This window comes from Engraulis encrasicolus, chromosome 24 (genome assembly GCF_034702125.1).
Source record: "Engraulis encrasicolus isolate BLACKSEA-1 chromosome 24, IST_EnEncr_1.0, whole genome shotgun sequence".
In the NCBI taxonomy this organism is placed as follows: domain Eukaryota; kingdom Metazoa; phylum Chordata; class Actinopteri; order Clupeiformes; family Engraulidae; genus Engraulis; species Engraulis encrasicolus.
Window position 1 is genome coordinate 7,959,225 of NC_085880.1, and position 22,952 is coordinate 7,982,176.

Sequence of the window (22,952 nt, forward strand, 5' to 3'; positions counted from 1 at the left end):
GCACCCTAAAGGAATTTGGTACATTTGGTCCCTTATTACCATCAAAATATCATTATCAGCGTCTTCAATGAATCCTCTTTTTCACACTGTACTTGTGATATTCTTCAGGCCGGGTCCAGAGGATCAGCAAAGATTTTCTTAGTTCTCTCTCAATAGGTCGTCTTTGGGGTCAGTCCAAATGTTCCAGTGAGGTTGGGGCCTGCTAGGTGTCCGTCTTCAACAGAGGCCTGAAGTGCAAGGGGAAATCCTGGTAGGCTATGTGTTCATAATTTTGGCCTTGGAGGAATGTGTGGTGGGGTGTTTGTCATGATGTGTTGTGATGTCTAACAGTTCCACTTTTTGTTTTTTTAAAGGCAGCAACGATGACGAGACACAGTTGTCAAACAGATGCAGAGGCAAGCAGACTAAATTTGGCCGTAGAAGAACTTTATAACATTTAAAGTGGCCCCTTGAATGAAAGGTTCCTACCTCCTGGCATACAGGTCTAATATATAAGGAAGCACAGTTCATACACACACCCACCCCACCCCCTGGTGCCTGTAAGAAGTACTTGAACAGTAGGGCCTAATACAAGTCACATAACTAACTGAATATGTAGATTTAACAGTTGCATAACTAGTCTACTGTTTATTGGGGACTTAACATGCTTCATGTGTTTTTCATTTGTCACTCCACATTCTTTGTAGGCTACTTCCCCATGATAGCCTTTACAGGTCTGACAAATCCAGACTTTGGTTAAAAATAACTGACCTTGTACCTGTGAGAGCCAGTAGCCCTAGCCATGCATTCATTGAAATGTAATGTTCAATACAGAGTGATAGAAACGTTTAAGTAAGACAGACTCAATCTTTTTTTTATTCCAAGACAAAATATTTATTTGCTGGTTATGATATCAGTTAACAAAAAAAACATTAGTGAGGTCTGAGGAACACTTTGTGAAACAAATGAAATAAAATGATTACATTCAAAAGACTTGATGGTCACATTTTGGGTGACAACTTGGTAGATCCACGCTAGTGGAGGCAGGTGACCTTGAGAAGCCCATCTGTGATGGTAAGGGATCAACAGGGAAAGGTGGTAGCTAATAGTTTGATGTATTCTAAATGAGTTTTTGCACAGTGTTTCAGATATAACAATGTAATCCTTGGCATTTCTCCCTTAAGTGTTACAAGGGCACAGATATGTGTCTGTTCAGAGATGCTCTGGGTGAGGGTTTGTGAAAGGCAAACTATCTGGTGATTTCAGTCAAGACACATGCATACATTTTGCAGACATGGAAACCTAACTGTATCACCGTACTGGCTCGTCCAAAACACACCCAGAGAAAAGTAAATTAAATTTACACCTGCGTACAGTGCATTACTGAATAACTAAATATATATGAAACAAAAACAAAATACTCAATTATGTGCAGTCACTCCAGTGCCTGAACTCCTTCTCGCTGTATGTGTCACAAAAAAAAACGGCGGGAAGTGGATGTGGTTCTTGTGTGAACACCACAAGATAACAGTGGTACAACGTATAAATGGGACCTACATTTTCAGGAGCAATTTTTTTTAGGTAAAAAGAATATATACTCTGTGTGAGCAGGACCGCTTATAGCTTTTGCTGGACCAAGGATAAACTCATCTGAATTGCCCCCCCAGCCAATACATATAATGTAATGGAAACCAAATTCTGGGCCCCTCTCTCCCTGGGCCTAGGAGGACACCTGGCCTCTTTGCCCTCAGTCATCTTCTCCGTCGGGCATTTGCTCCAGTCTTAAACAAAATCATTCATTCAAGAGGTAAACCAAATTTATAAAGGAACAGAAATGAAAAAAATATTGAACTGTACTTCCCACTGAAATTCATTATCAGAGTTTTAGACCCCCCTTGGATAAAGGGGTAGGGATTGGCAGCATAATCGTTATTACAATTATTTATCCATTTGATGCTTTGAACATGATGGGTGCATTCCAAAATGTGACCTTGCCTCCTCCACTTGTGCTTGTGGCCTCACGTTATGCTGATGCCCCGCCTCTGTGGAGAAAACAATTAAGTTTCCCAATTTTAGGGGGACTATTCCTTCATTCACCAACCAGTTTGCAAATGAGAAAATGACTTAACAATTGAGCTTTTGCGAGATATCGAAATATAGCCTAATGCTGTTGTCAGTGATGTCATCACGACATATTACTTCCTGGTACGAGGCCACAAGCACAAGTAGAGGACGCAAGGTCGCATATTGGAACGTACTTGATGTCTGTCATGGTCATGATACTACACCACAGAGGTATGGGTGGATGAGGTGAGAGGGTGGTGGTGGGGTGTTTGCCATGATGCATTCTGATGTGTAACAGTTCCACTTTTTGTTTTTTTAAAGGCACCAACGATGACGAGACACAGCTGTCAAATAGATATGTGCAGAGGCAAGCAGAGTACTGTGGATAGAAGATGGTCTGAAGAGCATCGTAATGAGGCGAGGGGGCGTGGTCCAAAGGAGGACAAGAGGACTGATGGAGAACTCAGGGCGGGACTTAAACCGAATGTCCTCCACTGACTGTTTCAGACATGTGACAAGCAGTCATTTGGCACAATGACAAAATAACAACCGAAAACACAAAGGGGGAAGAAAACAAATCAACCGACTGATCGGAAGGAAAGTGGACTTAATTCATAGTGGGAATATGTAAATCAATGCAACATATTTTATGTTACATCAACTAATTCTGGGTCACGTATGTGTACAAAAATCATATTCTTTTTTTTCATTTTTTTAGAAAACAAAACATACACCTACATGCCATTGCACAAACAGGCTTCAAATACATTTTTCCATTAAAAAAATTATGTACATTTCTCATTTATTAATTACTCTTATATTCTCAAACCCCACCCCAGGAAAACCCAGCTGTCTGCACTCAAAAACAGGCAGACATGCACCCAAACACGTCTAGTACATGAGCCCTCATGTCAATATACGCACGCACGCGCACACACACACCAACAGGCCAGCAAACCAAGTACAAATACTGATAAAAAGAGATCTCTTTGGCTGAGGTGGGAGGCTGCAGTGTCCAGGCTGTGTGTGTGTGTATATGTTGCAAACACTGTTTTATCAAAAGGGGGGGGGGGGTGTCATACACACGTACACATACCTCATAACAGAATACCGTCGAAAAGATTGCCTCACATTAAGGCAGACTTCCTACTTGTGTAGTGATGAGTCCTATGCCATATTTACACTTACACAAGCATTCGTATGTATGTATGTATATATGCATGTATACTATGCTTGTTCACTTGCATGTCCACGCATATGTTTGCAGTGCACACACGCAATCCAATCACAGGCGCACATACACACACACACACACACACACACTGAAAGTTTTCTGTTGTCCACACATTAGTGTTTTGAAGGGGGGGTAAAGGGCACTCCGTTTCAATTCCATTACAGCACATTTAATTGAGCAAGACACAGAGCCAAAGCTGAGTAATGCCCGTTTACATGGACAGGAGTCCTATTCAGCTCTTAACTTCGTCAACAGTCATGCACACCAAAAACACTCCAGTGTGCAACACACACATATTACAGTACATCCTGTACAACAGAAAAAAACACCAAAACAATACCAAGTCAGAACAAACAAATAAAACATAAAATAAAACCAGAAATTAAAAGCACTTACAAAAAAGGTGTATAACAAATGTAGAATGAAAAATAAAATGTCTGAAAAGTCGAAAAGGCATCAATAAATAGTGGTGAGAGTCACTGGCGAGCCCTCTCCTCCTGCTGTTCCTATGGTGAGTAGGCTTAGCTTAGCCATAGCTTAGCCACAGCTTAGCGATAGCCTGGCCGTAGCCTAGCTTAGCTTAGCTTCGGCCAGGCCATCAGTCCCCTTTGCTGTTCTGTTGGGCATCCAGATTGACGACTTGCAGTTCTGTTAGATTATTGCTGCTGCCGCTTGACTGCTGCCCAATCACCATCTGCAAAATTGAGAGAGAGAGAGAGACTCAGTTAGGAAAAGTCGACCAACCAATAACCTGCAAACTGAGATCACACCAGAAAGAGCACCAAGGTTACACACACGCTAGTGGAGGCCACATGCCCTACAAGTGCCCTTTGCTTCTCAGTGCGGTTCACTCGCATAGCTTTTAGTACGCCCTTTTCAATAGCCTACCGTGCCTATGAAAATCCTATTTTTTTTATTCAGGTGATCTTTACAGTGTCTGTAATATTTTAAAGTGAAACATTCTTCGTAACAATATATATCATGAGTATATCATCAAGAATATATATCATGCGGTTTCTTTAACTCCTATTTCAGGAGTTAAATATAACACAAATGCTAAAGTGTCACTCGCACGATGCAACACATGGGCCATGGCTATGTCATATTGCCTCCTGGTGAATGATTTCAAATCAAGCCATTGCATATTCATGACCTCACACAATAACACACACAGGCAAATGGCAAGGGCAATCCCAGCCCTAGCTCTAGCTTGCGTTTTGTTTGGTCTGCATGCAGTGTCTACGAGTAAGCTTATCCACGACCAAACACATGGATAAGAACTCGAAAAGGCTTCAGTGAAGAGCAGAAGGAGAGTGCAGAAGAGAAACAGAGGAGTGCAGGTCAGGACAGCTCTCACACCAAGGACAAAAGATCCCCCTTCCCACCAATTTCACATCACAAAGTGGCCATATTGGTCTAACATCACACTGAAGATGGGAATGTGGTCTGGATGACTTAAACTAGAAGATAGCTTGGTCAGGTTTCCGAAGCATCTTTCCATACTTCGCTCAAACTGACTGACAGACTTGACATACGTTTTTTCTTAAGGAGCTCTGTCTACAGGCCAGGATTACTGTAAAATGTTTACAGCAAGAAGTGTTCAACACCCAAAACTTGTCATGCCGGCAAAAGCGTCTGAAACAACGTTCACTAACGGTCAACACCTCTGAGCATGGTGTCGGCAAGATGGCCTCCAACGATTTGGTCAATTTGGCCACAGACATACTTGTAAAAGACGCTGGTTGGGTGGGCTGGCCTTCGCTACCTTAAAACTTTGCCAAACTTGTCTTTTTTTATCAAACTGTTAAAGCTCATTGAGCTGCAAATTTGTACGAATTGTGCTATACATATTAAGTTATTATTATTATTATTATTATTGGGGGACACGGTCACACACCTATAGGCAACATGTCTATGAATTTGGCCCCAGCTGGTTCAGGCCTGCAGTCAGTCGGTGCTTTAGTGGCAGGCATTCAGGCATATCACTCAGGCATCAATGGGGCATGCTGGGGGGGTGGTGTGTTTGCAGACCGGGGGAGGGGGGAGAGAGCGAGAGCGAGGAAGAGGAAGAATATTGGGAAGTTTCACTTGTAAATTGGAGATCTTGCCGTACTGGATGTAGCTGCACGGCGGAGACGGGGATCTGCACGGTGCCCGGGGGGGCCGCCAGGAACACCTGGGGGACTGCACCTGGAGAGCGGGGGCAAGGGTAGCGGGTTAGGCATCAGTCTGGGCTTACATAGATGCATTAGGGTCATTATGTCTTCTATTGAATCAAGTCATGAGGTTTCGTTTGTTTCAGACATGTAAAGGTTTATCCTTGCAGTCACACACAGTCAGTCACACGTTAAAGCACAAACGCGCGCGCACACAAACATGCACACACACACACACACAAACATGCACACACACACACACACACACACACACACACACACACACACACACACACACACACACACACACACACACACACACACACACACACACACACACACACACACACACACACACACACACACACACACACACACACTACCTGAGTCCTGTGTCTGGCTGTGGGACACCTGCATGGCGGAGGGTCCCCCGGAGAAGGCGTTGAGGACAGCCAGCCCCCCGTCAGCCAGCGTGGGGGCCGAGGCATACATGACCGTGTGGGGGCTGGGGTACATCATGTGGCCCGCCATGGAGGTGGGCACCGATGACGTCACAATGGTTGCCGGGAGACTGACTGTGGCTACAGGGAAGGAGGGCAAGAACCGGTCATGAGGATCCCATTTTTGTTTTGATGTTTTTTTTTTAAATTGTAAATGGAACTACATCATAACCACATTGCTTAGTAATAACCATTTTCCTAACAAGATTATATTGAGGCTCTGTATGAAAGGGATAATTTCAACATTTTTCCCTGGTCTGCAGTTCCCAAGCTGGCCCTCTAGATGGAGCTGTTGCATTTAGCCGAGTGTGTGGCATGCAATTAACCTTTACAATATCAAATCTGTCGTTCGGTTTCCCTGCCGAGCGTGACTGATGAGTAATCAGGCCTAACCTTTGTGAAAAGGCTATGCAATGGCGACCTGTTGACTTTTAAGCCGAGGACCTGCCACCATGATGTCTGCTATAAATGAGGGCAGAGTAATAAGTGCCATTGAAAAGCGCAAAACAATCAGCAGTCATAAAATTCTTAAACTCTCTCAACGCTGATTAATGCTCCGCAAATGCAGTCGGCAGCAAATGCAGTCCGTTAATGCAGCGGAAAGAAATAATGCGGCTGATGTCACAAGTCTTTTAACAGACGTGTGTATGACTGCTTTCACAAGGAGCGAGTGAGAGATTTGTAGGAGGTGTTTCACAGACAGGGCGAAGAAGAGAGAGAGAGGGAGAGTGTGTGTGTGTGTGTGTGTGTGTGTGTGTGTGTGTGTGTGTGTGTGTGTGTGTGTGTGTGTGTGTGTGTGTGTGTGTGTGTGTGTGTGTGTGTGTGTGTGAAGGGGGTGTTGGGGTAGAGATACAGAGAGAGAGAGAAAGACAAAGATAGAGACAGAGTTAGCGAGGGTTTGGGGGTTTAGGCAAAGGACCAGAGAGAAAGACAGAAATACTGTGTGTGTGTGTGTGTGTGAGCGTGTGTGTGTGTGTGTGTGTGTGTGTGTGTGTGTGTGTGTGTGTGTGTGTGTGTGTGTGTGTGTGTGTGTGTGTGAGAGAAGAGTGTGTGTGTGAGAGAAGAGTGTGTGTGAGAGAGAGAGAGAGAGAGAGAGAGCAATAGAGAGAGAGAGAGCAATAGAGAGAGAGAGCAATAGAGAGAGAGAGAGAGAGAGAGAGAGAGAGAGCAATAGAGAGAGAGCAAGAGAGGGAGAGAGAGAGAGAGAGAGAGAAATAGAGAGAGAGAGAGAGAGAGAGAGAAATAGAGAGAGCAATAGAGAGAGAGCAATAGAGAGAGAGCAATAGAGAGAGGGAGAGAGAGAGCAATAGAGAGAGAGAGAGAGAGAGAGAGACAGAGGCAGAGGCAGAGACAGAGACACAGAGAGAAGGAGACACAGAGAGAAGCAGCCCCAGAGCCAGAGTGTGGTGTGAGAGTGGTGTACGGTACCTGTGGAGGTGGTTGACTGGGAGATGTCTGGGCTGCTGTCTCCGCTGCAGCTGATGGAGCTGGACTGGGTGGTGGGGTGCACCTGGATGGCCTGCAGACCCTGCGGCATCGCTCCACCTGAAGTAACAAGCACACCCAAGTTACACTACGCGCACACACTCGTCTGCCAACTTGCTACATTTCCATTCATAGCACATTGGATTAGATCACTTCCTCTATGAGAAAAAACATTGTCGTTGCACACTCAGAACTTCATGCAGTACTTTTTAAATTTGACCAACGTTTCAGTGTATGCCTTCATCAGGGTCATCTCAAATTCTGAGTGTGCGACGGCAGTTGTTTTTTTCTTCATGAAGTTCACTACTGACCGCTGTGCGCAACTCACACGGTGTGCGTTAACTAAAACCATAAAAGACTTAGATCACTTCCTGCCACTCTGAACTGTGGTCTTGTTTGTGTCACTTGTGTGGCATCTGCCTGGGTTCTTATTTATGAAGTCATTTGCCTTTGGGCAGGAATCAAACTTAATTTTGCTATAATCTGATTCTGAGCTGCTTAGACGGAAGTTGCGCTCTCTGCACTTTTTCTTTTGCTTTCACTGGGTTATCTTAGAAGCATATACATTGCTTGTACACTAATTACACATTACAAATGAATTAATAGGCAATAACTGTGGTTGTACCACCTGACGTCTGCTACTAGAGTAGAGTAGAGTAGAATAGAGTAAAGTGAACTTGATCAATCCCGAAGGAAAGGAACTACGCAACTAAAAACAGTCAAACGTATACACTATGCATTGTCCTGGTTGGTGGTACCGACCTGTGAGTGAGACGGCGGCGGGCAGCCTGAAGACGGCCTGCTGGCCCTGCTGGCCCTGCGTCTGGCCGGAGCCCCCCTGGCCCTGCAGGGCGAGCGAGTGCTGCTGCAGCTGCCCCAGGGGGATGGCAGGGGTGCCCGGGGGGAACGCCGCACCCGCTGCTAACAGAGATAGAGAGGAGAGAGGAGAGAGGAGAGAGGGGAAAGAGGAGAGACACATTAGCTACTCACATACAGTAGGCCTACACATGGGGAGAGAGGGGAGATGCACATTAGCTACTCACATACAGTAGGCCTACACATGGGGAGAGAGGGGAGATGCACATTGCACACCCACAACATATGGACCATATGAGGGACCATGATCGGATATGGACCATGTATTTGTGTCTCTTGCAAATAGAATTGAATACGGGGAGAGAGGAAAGATGCACATGAATTACTCTGATCACATACAGTAAAATGCACGCTCGCACAGCTGTTACTACTGGAAGGGGGTGGGGGTACACAATTAGCTATTGATCACACACAGATTACCAACACTCAAGTGTACACAGAGATGACCATTTTAAAAGCATTATATTTCAATCATCATCGTTCTGTGCTTAAAAACACAGACACAAATCATAAACATAGACAGAAGAGGTCTTACTGCCAGGTTGGTAAGAACAGGGCACAGGTTGTACATGAGATGTATTAAGAATATCTACAGGATCTACTCGTATATGGCAACCTAGATTACAGCAGCACCGGAGGAGGAGGATGTGAAAGTGGATCTGTTGTTTCTCTACAGGGTTCTGTCAGTCGGTCCCAGCTGGAAGCTAGTTCCGTTCCAGGTCTGCTGGCTGAGCTAGGATGGGATGGGCTATGGCAGTGGTTCCCAAACTTTTTCTGCTGCGACACCCTTTCGGACCCAACAATATTTTCATAATCCCCTTCTTCCATATTCTAAATGCCAAACAGTTTTTGATCTCCTACAGTATTTCCACCACCACCTGTGAGGCCTGACCCCCAGTTTGGGAACCACTGGACGATGCCGTGTTGAGGGGCCCAGTAGGAACCCTGCAGAGTTAAGCCTTGCTAGCAACATGGCTGCCTGCTAGCGTTTGTTTACCTACGCTGACAGTGCACCTGACCTGGCTACGTCTATACTTGGACTATTTGTTCAAGCCAAGCGGCAACTGCCCTCTGAATACTAACTGAGACACACGTGGGTGTGTGAGCACACACACAATCACAGAGACATACAAATAGTTAAGCTGTTTTCAGCCACGTGTGTGCAACTTCTCGTCAACGGCTGACGTGCAGTGGTTTGTCACCGCTTCACGTGAAATGGGTGAAGCTGCTATGGTGCAATGACCAGACGAGGCCTCCAACACAGCATTGACACGCTAAACACAAGGCAAACTAAAAACAATCTCTCAATCTCTCTCACACACACACATGCACGCACACACAATTGGAGATGCTTCTCCTTTCCCGTGTATTGATATTAATCAATTGATAGGACATGTACTGTATAGATTCAAGTGGTTATGGTCAGTATGAAAAAATAGATATGAAAGCAATAGGTATACAAACCTGTGTTGACTTAACCAGTGTTTTCATCACATTTTAGTTGACGCATTATCACTAGATTATTCTACAATGATAACAGGACCAAATCAATGGACCAAGTGATTATTCTACAATGATAACAGGACCAGGTCAATGCTGGTCTCGATTATTCTACAATGATAACAGGACCAAATCAATGGACCAAGTGATTATTCTACAATGATAACAGGATCAGGTCAATGCTGGTCTCGATTAGTACTATGTGACTGCTATAATGCTGAGCTGTCTCTTCAGTAGCTCAAGTCCAGAATATGGTGGAAGAAGCACACTGTGGTGAGTTTCAACCGGATTCGTTCACCTTCCACTCATTCATGAACAATCATGAATTGCAGGCGATACGAGAAAGTACATTCACCCCAGATCAAAACCCCAAAACCCCAAAAAGGCAGGGTTGGTTGTGTGGGGTACTAACCTATCTACCCATGTAATTCATGTAGAAATAGAAAAGCTCGTCTGTCCATAAAAGGGAAACACAGCCCAAATGTAGTATGAATTATGCAGGGTGCATGTAATTCACTCTCTGATACTGATGCCCTCTTAGCTCACCCAGGGGCGGAGCAAGTCAATTTGGGGCCCTAGGCAAAACGTAAAAGTGGGGCCCTCAAAAGTCATTATATGACAGAAGATTCTGTTTTGTCTCATTCAGATCTTTGATTTCTTAACACAAGTGACACATTACGATCAAGCCTGCTTTTTTGCGTGTTTACCGTGACTGGTGTGACAGTTTGGGCCCCTATGGTGGACAGATTTGGTCTGGGCCCTAGGCAATTGCCTAGGTTTGCCTAATAGAAAGTTCGCCTCTCAGGTCACCTTCACAGCTGGGACGCAGTGTGCACCTTTTTAACGTAGCACTCGGCCTTGTGCAATTATAACCAAGAGCCCATCTCATCTCCATTCACAATCGACACTAGTCATTGCATATTCTGCACTCTTCATCATGGAAGCCTCTCCAAGCTCACACTACTGCTCCCTTTGTGTTGTCCATGTCCTAATTATTCCGTTGGTAGGATCAGCGGTGTCACACAGCTACTCAGGGGAGATGGGCTGTCTTTTTGGGGAGTAAAATGCCACTGCTCCGGGGAGTGGGGGGCTGTGTGTGTGTGTGTGTGTGTGTGTGTGTGTGTGTGTGTGTGTGTGTGTGTGTGTGTGTGTGTGTGTGTGTGTGTGTGTGTGTGTGTGGCGCTACAATGCAAATAAGCATGTTTTCGTGGCAAGCGTGACAGTGAAGGTGTGTTTTTGCTAGCCCGTCTAGGCTCTTGTAATAGCACATCAAAGGGGAGCTGAGCTGTTGCAACAAGGAGGGCTTTTCATTCAAGCAACGTGACCAAGGTGGGCGGGTAGGCAAGCAGGCAGGCATAATTAAAAATGCTCATCTGATAGACTATGCTGCTCATCTGTACTGTTGACGCCTATCTGCTGGATTAGGCACAGAGGTGATATTGCACCACCAAAAGTTCAATTACCATCCATCTACCAAACCGTCTACGTAGTACATAAAAAGTAAAAAATGGGTATTTCTCAATATGAAGTGTTCTAGCACTGCTAGGAAGAGTATTGCCCATTTTTCATGGATTTCAACCAAGAGTATCCAATCACTAGTTCTAAAGTGCAATTAATAATTGAATACGCCCGGCACAAATGGGCAATACTCATCTTCACAAGGCTAGAACATTTCACTTTGAAAAATGGCCAACGTTTGGTGCTTGTTTCATATGTTGAACTTATCCCAAAGTCTCCGAAATTAGCTTTTTTCATGTGATGTCAGGTGCCTTTAATTCAATGTATTTGAATCTTGAAAAAGGTGGCTTAGTGGCATAAGGTAGCATAGACATAAACTTAAACAATACTGTTCTTCCATGGAAACCAATAGCCATCCTGCTCCGCTTCAAAAATGGAGCTTTCCTGGCGTCATGGTGAAAAAAGGCCAATCCTTCCCCAAATAATCCTGCGCCAAAACAAGTGTGTCCCACCTCACCTGACATGAATCTGAAGCTGCTGGGTGGCTGCATCACCCCCCCACCCCATGACTACAAAAGATGTTGATCAGGTGTTTGTGTGTGCGTGTTTGTCTGTCCATCTCACTCTCCATCTCCTCACCTGACATGAATGTGAAGCTGCTGGGTGGCTGCTTCACCTGCCATAACTATAAAAAAGTTGATCAGGTGTTTGTGTGTGTGTGTTTGTCTGTACATCTCGCTCTCCCTCTCCTCACCTGACATGAATGTGAAGCCACTGGGTGGCAGCTTCACCTCCCTTAACTCTAAGAACATGTTGATCAGGTGTTTGTGTGTGAGTGTGTGTTTGTCTGTCCATCTCACTCTCCATCTCCAATCCATCTCACCTGACATGAATGTGAAGCCGCTAGGCAGCTGCATGACTCCGCCAGCCCCCGCCGCCTTCAGCAGAGTTCCGTTGGCGCTGGCCAGGGCCGCTCCCCCTCCCGCCCCCGCGCCACTGTTGGCCGCGGAGACGGGCGCCAGGTAGTTGGTGATGGGGAAGGAGGCGGAGCTGCTGGCCTGCATGCTGGTGGTGGTGGTGGCCGCGCTGCTCGACGTGCTGCTGTTGCCGACGCCGCCGCCCCCGCCGCCGCCGGGGAGACTGGCCACCGTGAAGGCCGGCTTCAGCGTGTCCTGGGGTAGAGAGGAGGAAAAAAGAAAGGATAAGTTAATACATTGGTTTACAGCAACTCACACAAATGATGTACAGATGAAGGCTGACTTGTAGGGCAGGGAATCGATCCAGATTTCCTGGATCGATTTGTGCATGTACAATAGCCTACTTCGTGAATGTGGAAGAGAGCAACAGGTTGTGGTTGAGAAAATGGCGCCTGTAATAATCTGCAAATGATCGATCCAGAAAGTAAAAAGCAATTCAGAAGGAAGTTAAGAGCCAGGCAGACTGTTTTCAGTGAGTAGTGGGATGGAAATGAGAGGAAAAAAACACCACAATGATAATGATAAAACACCACAATGTTAATCAAAAGTTTTACAACACTTTTTCACTGACAAGATATCGAGATGACGGCCGCCTTCAGTTCGTCCGGGATTTTTTTTTTAAAAGTAAGAAAGTAAGTTAGGAGGCCCGAGTAGACTGACCACCGAAAAGGGTGGCTTGAGCTTGTCCCGACATAAAAACAACAAAAGTCAAAAAATTCAACACTTTGTTATCGTGATATCTAGTAGAAAACTACATTCATAATGGCTTATTTCTCGTGTCTGGCCTTAAGTGAACTTCACCTGTGTGTCATTGCCCCAGTACAGATGACTGGAGCAGTCTACTACCACCCCTACCCCACCATAGACTGTAGAGGAGTAGTTGATGACTTGATTGCCCCCAGGTGCGATTCTCCTGCACCACAGAACAGAGACAGCTGTCTGCAGTGATGTGAAGCACAGCACATCTGGTCATGTTCATTTCCCTCAGGTTATTGCTGTGCTTGTGCGCAGCTACTGTGTTCCAGTTGCAGTTCTTTCTTTGAACACCAGCAGCAGTGGTGAGCTGGTGTGTAAAATGAGTGGAGAAGATTTCTACTGTGTACCACAAGTACAGTCGGTCATTTCCAGTAATGCACCCAGTTTCTATACAGAGAATGGGAATTCACAGATGGCACAACTAACCCGTAGATCATATTAATTTCAGTCTCACGACGTCAAAACAGTCTCATTACATCCCAACATCTGAAAATAAAGTAATTTAAAGTACACACATCAATGAGGTTGTAAGCCAAAAGCAAACCCACATAATTACATTTACAACTGGATTAGTGGTTTTTTACCCCCTCAGCCAGTCTGACACGAGGGCTGAGAGGTGCCGTGCGGGTCGGTCCTCAAGGCTACGCATGTGCTAGCTGGGTCATTTCACGGTTAATTGTCCTCCATCGTCTCGTATGGAGCCAAATGATCACAGATGAGGAGAGAGAAATGCTCCAATCATGACTCGTAACCATGGAGACTGGCTCTCCAGGACTCCCCGTTAAGAGACTAATGGCACGGTTTGACGGACAGGAGAGACGGGAGGAGAGTGGCTCCTGGCTACAATGTTCCTAGCCACTCCAAGACCCAAGATAGCACAACAGACAAGGGACCAGAGAGCACCTGTTCTGCTGCAGTACTACTAAGGTACAGAGCCTTTGACAAGACCTGTAGCACAAAAGATGTATATGCAACGATAACAAAAGATGCTAGACTATGAGACATACCCAGAATGACGCGTCAAGATTAAGGTTTCCCATATTAATACATGACAAGTGCACTTCAGACACTGGGTACTTCAGAAATTCTTCTGCATCAAGACGGAGACAAAGCCCAAACCAGTAACCACAGACGTACCGGAACATCGAAACAGAGCACAACATATTTATGTGCAATATTGCAGTGTTTTTCCTATTAAATAATGATTGCATATCTATTACACTTGAGGTTGGCAATGGGGTAATTGTGTGATCAATAAAGGGAAACGAAGTTTCTGTGAAAATTACACTCATTTCACACAGGTTACACAGATACACAAAGTATCTTATAAGTAAGTGAAAAAACACTTTTCTGACAACCACCTGTTGCACAGCCACACTATGTAGCAGCTAAGGTTGCATTTCTGTTTTACACATTTAATCCAATTACTGCCTATTCAGAAAATAGCCACAGAGAGAGAGAGAGAGAGAGAGAGAGAGAGAGAGAGAGAGAGAGAGAGAGAGAGAGAGAGAGAGAGAGAGAGAGAGACCGAGTGGGAAGGAAGGAAGGTGGGAGGGTGAGAGAGAGCGAGAGTCAGAGTGAGTGAGGTGAGACGAATAGACGGAGAGAGACAGACAGACACACTGACAGAGATGGAGAGAAAGAGAGCTTCAAAGACGGAGATCGAGGCAGCCCATATTGCTGGCAGGCGGTCACACTGAAGAGTCCACAGGCAGCTAGCTGCTGTTTATATGTGACTAATTGAGTGGGTGAGAGGTAAGCTGGGTCCGGGCAGAGTGCACCCTGCTCTGATAGGGGCTCTCCTGGCTTCCCCTGTCCCCGCCCTCCCCCCTCTCTTTCAGGCCGGCTAGCCCCCATGGACACCATCCAACCTAGCCTGATTATCATCAACTTTCAAATCTCTTCCAGACTTGGTCAGACCAAGATCATTACAAGTAACATTTCCCAAACGACATGGTTGATCCGCCTGCCTAGGGTTGCTACTGGTTGACTGGTGTCAGACAAAGTGGGTGGAGTTTCCGATTTTTCAGGAGATCAGCAACTGTATTTACATTGCTCTTGCCCAAAGGTGTTGCGGCACTAGGAGGATGTGGCCTGGCTACAAAGCCAAAGTCACAGCACTCCTGACACACATCTCCCCTATGCCGTCCTGCCCTTCTATACACAGCACGTCCCAAAATACTTTCTCCATCGCCAGACAGTCACCAGAGTAAATCCTACCCTCTATCTGTATTGAATAAGCGGTTGGGGCGTCAGACTTCTAGCCCAAATGTTGCCGGTTCGACTCCCAACCCGCCAGGTTAGTGGGGGGAGTAATTAACCAGTGCTCTACCCCATCCTCCTCCATGACTGAGGTACCCTGAGCATGGTACCATCCCACCGCACAGCTCCCTTGGGGCGCCATTAGGGGCTGCCCCTTTGAACGGGTGAGGCATACATGCAATTTCATTGTGTGCAGTGTTTACTTGTGTGCTGTGGAGTGCTGTGTCACAATGACAATGGGAGTTGGAGTTTCCCAATTGGGCTTTCACTTCACATCACTTCCTGTATTCTCTCTGTAGTCACACTCAGTGCTTACAGCTACGGCACAGGAGCGGAGTGGTGGAGATGCCATCAGGAAGCACTATTCATGAAAGATCCCAAACATAGGAAGGACATTGAGCCATAACGGACATTGAACCATAACTTTGGTTCAGATTAGAGATATCGGGTGAGGCATAAATGCAACATACTTCCATGGTTTTGAGGCACAACAGGCATAGTGCATGAATGATCGTGCTGCAGCTGGTGATTGATAGTGAGAGGTAGAGCGATAAAGGTAAACCCCACACTGAGGACGTTTAGAGGCAGGCCTGAAGGTCTCGGAGGCAGAAATGTGGAGGTAGTTCCCTACAGTCTTAGTATATAAAGCCCGACTGGGAAACTCCAACTCCCATTGTCATTGTGACAGAGCACTCCGCAGCGCAAATTAATTGCATTTATGCCTGACCAGTGCAAGGGAGCAGCCCCCAATGGCGCCTCAAAGGAGCAGTATGGTGGGACCGTATCATGCTCAGGGCTAACTACCAGTACTCCCCCCACCAACCTGGCGGGTCGGGAGTCGAACCAGTAACCTATGAGCTACAAGTCTGACGCCCAAACCTCTTACCCATGATTGCCCTAAGGTCCCAGAGACAGAAATGTGCATGTAGTTCCCTACAGCCTTAGTACCTAGCACACAGATTGACACACTTGGCTCGCTCGCTCACGCAGTCGGGCAGACACACTAGAGCGGGGCACACAGCTGAATCAGGGGGGCTAAAATAGACCTGTAAGGTAACCCTGCAGCGGGCAGGGGCAGATTACGCCACAGGTCTACAGGGTCCAGGCCCAGGGGCCCAATCCCATATTTTGTTAAAATCGCACTTTATTTTCTGTATTCTCACATTTTCTCTGAGGAGAACCCCCCAAACCCCAACCACTTAGACTCTCGCAGCTGACGTAAAACCCTGAATTATTTTGTAAACTAGCAACAGTCATTGAAGGGGACCGTTCTTATTGTCTGACCTAGGGGCACATGGAATAATTATCCATCCCAGGCAGCGGGGCTGGGGTGGTGGGGGTAGATATTAGCAGGTGGTATTAGGTGGTTACCTGGCTTGGTGGGGAGGTGGTGGTCTGGTGCATTAGTACCGCCAGGAATTGAATAGGGCTTGTGGAACTCTAAGTCATACAGAGCGAAAGTGCAGAAACTAAATAAACATAGAGCAAACGGCTATATTGGCCTGCTCTAAGTCCAACAAACATACTTACGGCATGAATAATGGAGATGCTTTTAACTTTCGTAGTCCCATAATACATGACGTTTCACCAGTGGAATGCTGTAATAGTCATTGAAAAGTTAACTACTATAGTACTACACTACTGTGACATGACACAGGGCATTTAGTCATGCACTACGACTAGGAGGTTAATGCCATTCTGGGAACAGCAAATTTATAACGCTGTGCTTTAATGGGTTAATAGCAAAACCCAAGTCATTTAGCCACATGACAAAAGGTGCTATAGAGTCGATTTGATGTCTAAACTCAACTCAATTTCACAACAGGTGTTGCCTTGCAGGCTTTGCCCTCTGGCTGCCAGCGCTCCTGTTTTTCCCAGGTTTCTACCATATTTCAGAACTTTATTGCATTTTCCATGTATTCTCCCATAAATTCTGACCGCCATGTCCATTGCCCACTACGTCGCCATCATTTAAAATCAACAACTGCCCTGGTGCCAACACAAAAAACAATCTCTCAAACGTTGCTCCTGAAATGTTGACAGGTGCTATGTTTTATCCGTTTGCTGCACACCGCAGCTCTGCCCAGCACGGAAAGACAGAATGTGAGGGGCCACGAGCCCCACGTGTGTCCTGATGCCCAACAGATGCTCAGTTTCAATGGAAGCTTGTAGTTACTGGAGCGCACTTACTATAAATCTGCTTGATGTGTCAGAGAGCGTCTCTGTGTGTGCGTGTGCGAGTGTATGTGTGTGTGTGTGTGTGTGTGTGCGCGTGTGTGTGTGAAAAACCTGCTTTGAGAGAGAGAGAGAGAGAGAGAGAGATACAAATACAGGGAGGAAAGGAGAGAGAGAGAGAGAAAGGAAAAGAAATAAAAGAGTGATAGAGGGAGACCTACAAATAGTTACTGTAGGTCCAGGTTTTTTGAGGACTTTAGAGAGTCAAAGTCTCGTTTGATCAGCCTACTTTCTCTATCCCTCCGTCACGTTCTCCCTCTCTCACAGGAGGGGGTGGGATGTAGGGGTGGGTGTAAATGATATCGAAATTATATATTGCGATATAATCTGACGATTGAATGGAATCGCTCGAAAATAATCAAATTGCTGGCCCCTGCCCAATGCCTCCATAACATAGTAGAAGTGGAAAAGTAATTGGAAAAAAGTCTAATCGAATCGTATTACAATTCTTAATTAAGTATCGAAAATTAAGTATCAGATATTAAGACATCGATACTGAATCGTATCGCCATGGAGGCAGCGATTCACACCCCTAGTGGGATGGCATGGTGTTTGAGTGGAAGTGCACTCATGTAAACCCCTCTGTTGGCAACTTGCAGACAGTCCGTTAGGATGCCTCACTTTGCAAATTACACCCGCTAGTGTGTTGATGCATAAGGTGCAGAATCACCCGCTAGTGTGTTGATGCATAAGGTGCAGAATCAGTCATCACTTTCATTTCCTCATGAAGACCCTTTGCACCATTAGCCAGCAAGTGCAGCTCTCTGTGGGATGTGTGCATAGTGCACTATGTACTCCATTGAGTGGCTGTGTTAATGCATGTGCTTCTATATTGAAAAAAAAACCCACTTGTATACACAATACATCAGTAGTGTATAAACTATATTTATTGCCAACAGATGTGAAAGTTTAATATGTCATGTCATCATAACCTCATATGTTATGAAATATTATCCAAAGGATATTGCTTATCATTGTATGTGAAAGCAAACACCTATGTGTGCATGTGTGTATGTGGAGCGTCTGCATGCATGCATACAATACATATGTGTGCGTCTGTCTGTGTGTTCTGCATGTGTATGCATGTATGCATGCGGATACGTGTGTGAGGTGGGCTTATGCTCGAGTCTGATGGTGGCTGTGGGCGTTAGACGCAGCCTACTGGGAGGAGGACAGTCGGTCATTGGGACTGGGGCAGCTGTATGTGGAGGGGTAGGGGTGCGAGTGTGGCTGTGTCAACAGCTGAGGGTGAGCAGATGAAACATGAGACCCTGTGGGGTGGGCGCGCGCGCACGCGTGTGTGTGTGTGTGTGTGTGTGTGTGTGTGTGTGTGTGTGTGTGGTAACCCCCTCAATGCCAACTGACGGGCAAACCAACACACATACAATGCAACACACACCACATTCCGCTTAGGTGACTTTGGTGAGGCATATATATATGCGACATACGAAGGTCATGATAAAGTATGGTGGCCCACAGGTCTTACGGGTGCATTCCAATATGCGACCTTGCGTCCTCCACTTGTGCTTGTGGCCGCATGTTTTGCTGAAGCCCCGCCTCCGTGCAGACAACAATTAAGTTTCCCCGCTGTCAGCCTAGCCACAACAATTTTGGGGGACTATTCTTCATTCACCATCCAGTTTGCAAATGAGAAAATGACTTCACAATTGAGCTCTTGCGAGATATTGAAATATAATGCTGTTGTCAGTGATGTCATCACGACATATTACTTCCTGGTACAAGGCCACAAGCACAAGTGGAGGACACAAGGTCGCATATTGGAGCGCACACCCCGCAGTCAAAACTATGGTGGCCAACAGGTGCAAGTCATACAGCTCCGTGCCGTCAAAAGCCTCTGGGGATTGAGCCTGCTAGTTAGCGCTGAGTCACTGAATGCTAGTTCCTCACGAGGGAGCTTAGCAACTTCAACGTTCCATACAAAATTAGCTCACCTTCAAACCAGCAAACTCTAGTTTTCCTGATTTTATTTCTCCTCTGGCAACATTTATTTGGTGGTAAGAGTTGGACAGAGTTTAAAACAATTACCTTCAGCTTCCAACAATAATCAATTAAAAAAGGAATACAAAAAATCAAACACTAAGTTACTTCTCCTTGGTAAAGAGTGAGTATCAAATACACAGAAGCTTACAAAAGAAAAAAAGGTCTCCACTTCAAACGATTATAAATCCTTACAAATCTCCAAACAGAGACAGAGACAGAGGGATGACAAAAAAAGGGGCCACACACACACACAACACAACACAGCGCAACACAACGCCATACAACATGCCCCAGCCAAGATTGTGCACACCCTCCCACAATGGCTCCCTGTGCTAACATCCTTCTGAATTATGGACTGCATTCATTAGCTAACCAACAGCGCTTCACTAATGGCCCTGATTATTCAACCACACTGAACCTTACAGCATCTTAGAGGCATTATGTTAATTGGCCTCTTGGAAGGAACTGGAGGTGGTGTGTGTTGTGTGATAGGGTGTGTGTGTGTGAGTCTATGCTTTGTGTTTACAAAAAGTGGTGCTGCGCGTGTGTGTGTGTGTGTGTGTGTGTGTGTGTGTGTGTGTGTGTGTGTGTGTGTGTGTGTGTGTGTGTACGTGTGGTGGTGTGTACGTGTGGTGGTGTGTGTGTGCGTGTGTTGACTGTGTTTATATGTAAATGTATGTGGCAGAGTGTGACGGCAGAAGGATGCCAGCCAAAAACACGATGTTCAGTGTGATGTTGCTGCAAACTCATTCTCACACACACACACACACACACACACACACACACACACACACACACACACACACACACACACACACACACACACACACACACACACACACACACACACACACACACGCACACACACACACACACACACACAAAATTAACACCCTCTAGTCTAAATGAAACCAATCACAAACCAACACACCACGCACTGCCTTGGCAGAATATAGCTCTTGGATTCCAGTGTCCTTGTACCCCCAGTATCCTCATCTCCTGTGCGTCTTCTTTGAACATGCCCTGCTTTAATCTAATATACACCTAAGAGAGAGACACACACATGTGCATGCAGGGGCTTAAGCCTCAGCACCACACACACATACACATACTGTACACACACGCGCATACACACACGGCACTATGACCGTGTGTGTTTATGTGGCAAAGGAAAGCCAGGAGGATTGTGTGTGTGTGTGTGAGAGAGAGAGAGAGAGAGAGAGAGAGAGAGAGAGAGAGAGAGAGAGAGAGAGAGAGAGAGAGAGAGAGAGAGAGAGAGACGGAGAGAGAGACGGAGAGAGAGACGGAGAGAGAGAGAGAGAGAGAGAGAGAGAGAGAGAGAGACGGAGAGAGAGAGAGAGAGAGAGAGAGAGAGAGAGAGAGAGAGAGAGAGAGAGAGAGGGGGTTTACCACTTGTTCCCAGGAGGAGAGGGTTAAGAAAATAAAATAGAACACCTTAAGTAAGGTGATAAATGGCGCTGGCTTTCTTTTTGAAAGTGTAGTGGCCCTCATTGTACAGAGAGGCAGAGCAACAGTAACAGAGGGGGCCTCCAGTGTATGAGAGAGAGGGGGAGAGGGGGAGAGAGGGAGAGAGAGGGGGAGAGAGAGAGAGAGGGGGGAGGGGGGGAGGGAGAGGGGGAGAGAGGGAGAGAGAGGGGGAGAGGGAGCGAGAGAGAGAGAGACAGAGAGGGAGAGAGAGACAGAGAGGGGGGGGGCTTTGGTGGCAGTGAGTGGCGAGCCCCTGGAGAATGGAGGGGGGGGGGGGGGCGCGGGTGTACAGGGGGGTGTACAGGGCGGCCAGTCAGTCAGTCAGCCGGCATGGGGCCCTAATCTCCCCATTTGCCGGCGGCCGTCTCCTGGCCTGTCACCGTGCCAGCGCGCTGGAATTCACGGCTCCGTTTGGGGAGACGGCTAAAAAAGGCAAGGCAGCCCAAGTGCCGGGCCGGCCAGCCTATCAGCTGCGAGCGGGACAGCTGCCTCGCGGCAACATAAGGCAGCGCCGGCCCCTCCCCCCTGGCCTTACTCAGTGACACATTGCTCAACAGACACACATAGCGCACACACACACACTGGACACACACACACACACACACACACACACACACACACACACACACACACACACACACACACACACACACACACACACACACTGGACACACACACACACACACACACAGGACATACACAAGCTCACTGGACACACACACGCATGCACACTGGATACATACACACACACGCGCCCACTGGATACAAACACACACACACACAAGACACACACATGCGCACACTGGACACACACGCATGCACCCTGGATACACACACACACTGGACCCACAAACGCACGCGCGCACACACGCACGCACACACACACACACAAGCGTACGCGGACAAGCATGCAGATGCGCACGCACACACACCCCAGCCCCCACCATCTCTAATATACTCTTGCATACACACAGACAGGACACACACACACACACGCACGCACGCACCCCTTCCACAACCCTCTTCATCTCTGATATCAGCCTACTCATGTGCACTTGCGCACGCACACACGCACACGCACACACCTAGCCCAGCCCCCACCAGTCTGTGAACTATTCATGGGGATTTCAACATTCAAAGAGAACATCTCTGCTCCCAACATCGCTAACACACACACAATCCTTGCCCCACTATCTTTTTACCCCTTGCTCTCTCTCTCTCTCTCTCTCTCTTCCAAACACATGCACGCACGCACGCACGCACGCGCACACACACACACACACACACACACACACACACACACACACACACACACACACACACACACACCACCTCCATCAACCAACCCCCCCCCCCCCCGCCCCAACAATCTAAATACACACACACACACACATCAGTCAGTGTGTGTGTCACCGTGTGTGTGTGTGTGTGTGTGTGTGTGTGTGTGTGTGTGTGTGTGTGTGTGTGTGTGTGTGTGTGTGTGTGTGTGTGTGTGATCTCCGGCAGCCGCAGCAGCCACAGCTCTATATGGGGCCTAGCCTGGTGGAGATAAGCCTGCATATCTCAGTAAATTAACTTTCCACTATCGCCACCACACTCACTTGTCACCTAGAGCCTCCCCTCTCTTGTCCTGTCCTCTCCTCTCCGCCTGGGGACACCGAGAGCGCTCTCAGAGTGTCAGTGTATATGTACAACAGTGTGTGTGTGTGTGTGTGGGTTGGGGGTGCGTGTGTGTGCGCTTGTGTGACAGAGAGAGACAGATAGTGTGCATGTGTGTGTATTTGGTGGAGACGAAAATTGTGTGTGTAGCACGTGTGTGTGTGTGTGTGTGTGTGTGTGTGTGTGTGTGTGTGTGTGTGTGTGTGTGTGTGTGTGTGTGTGTGCGCGTGCGTGCGCGTGCGTGCGTGCGCGTGTGCGTGTGAGAGAGGGAGATCTAGTAGTGCAGACCAGCATGACTATGCAGTGCGTCTCCCCTGTTCAT

General features: G+C 46.8%; 1 protein-coding gene across 3 annotated transcripts in view; it reads right to left on the reverse strand.

Annotated features, from left to right (window-relative positions):
- Positions 1–2,972: 2,972 nt before the first annotated feature.
- srfb (serum response factor b) overlaps positions 2,973–22,952 on the reverse strand; it is a 43,627-nt gene continuing 23,647 nt past the window's right edge. The window contains exons 3-8 of one of the 3 annotated variants that reach the window (XM_063191451.1): positions 12,136–12,424; positions 8,181–8,336; positions 7,362–7,478; positions 5,817–6,014; positions 5,391–5,467; positions 2,973–3,971 (exon numbers count right to left, since the gene is read on the reverse strand). In XM_063191451.1, coding sequence (XP_063047521.1) covers positions 3,876–3,971; positions 5,391–5,467; positions 5,817–6,014; positions 7,362–7,478; positions 8,181–8,336; positions 12,136–12,424 — 933 coding nt within the window. In that variant the 3' untranslated portion in view covers positions 2,973–3,875. Of the gene's footprint in view, positions 3,972–5,365; positions 5,468–5,816; positions 6,015–7,361; positions 7,479–8,180; positions 8,340–12,135; positions 12,425–22,952 lie in introns of all 3 variants that reach the window. The other 2 variants (XM_063191450.1, XM_063191452.1) reach the window with 2 other exon arrangements.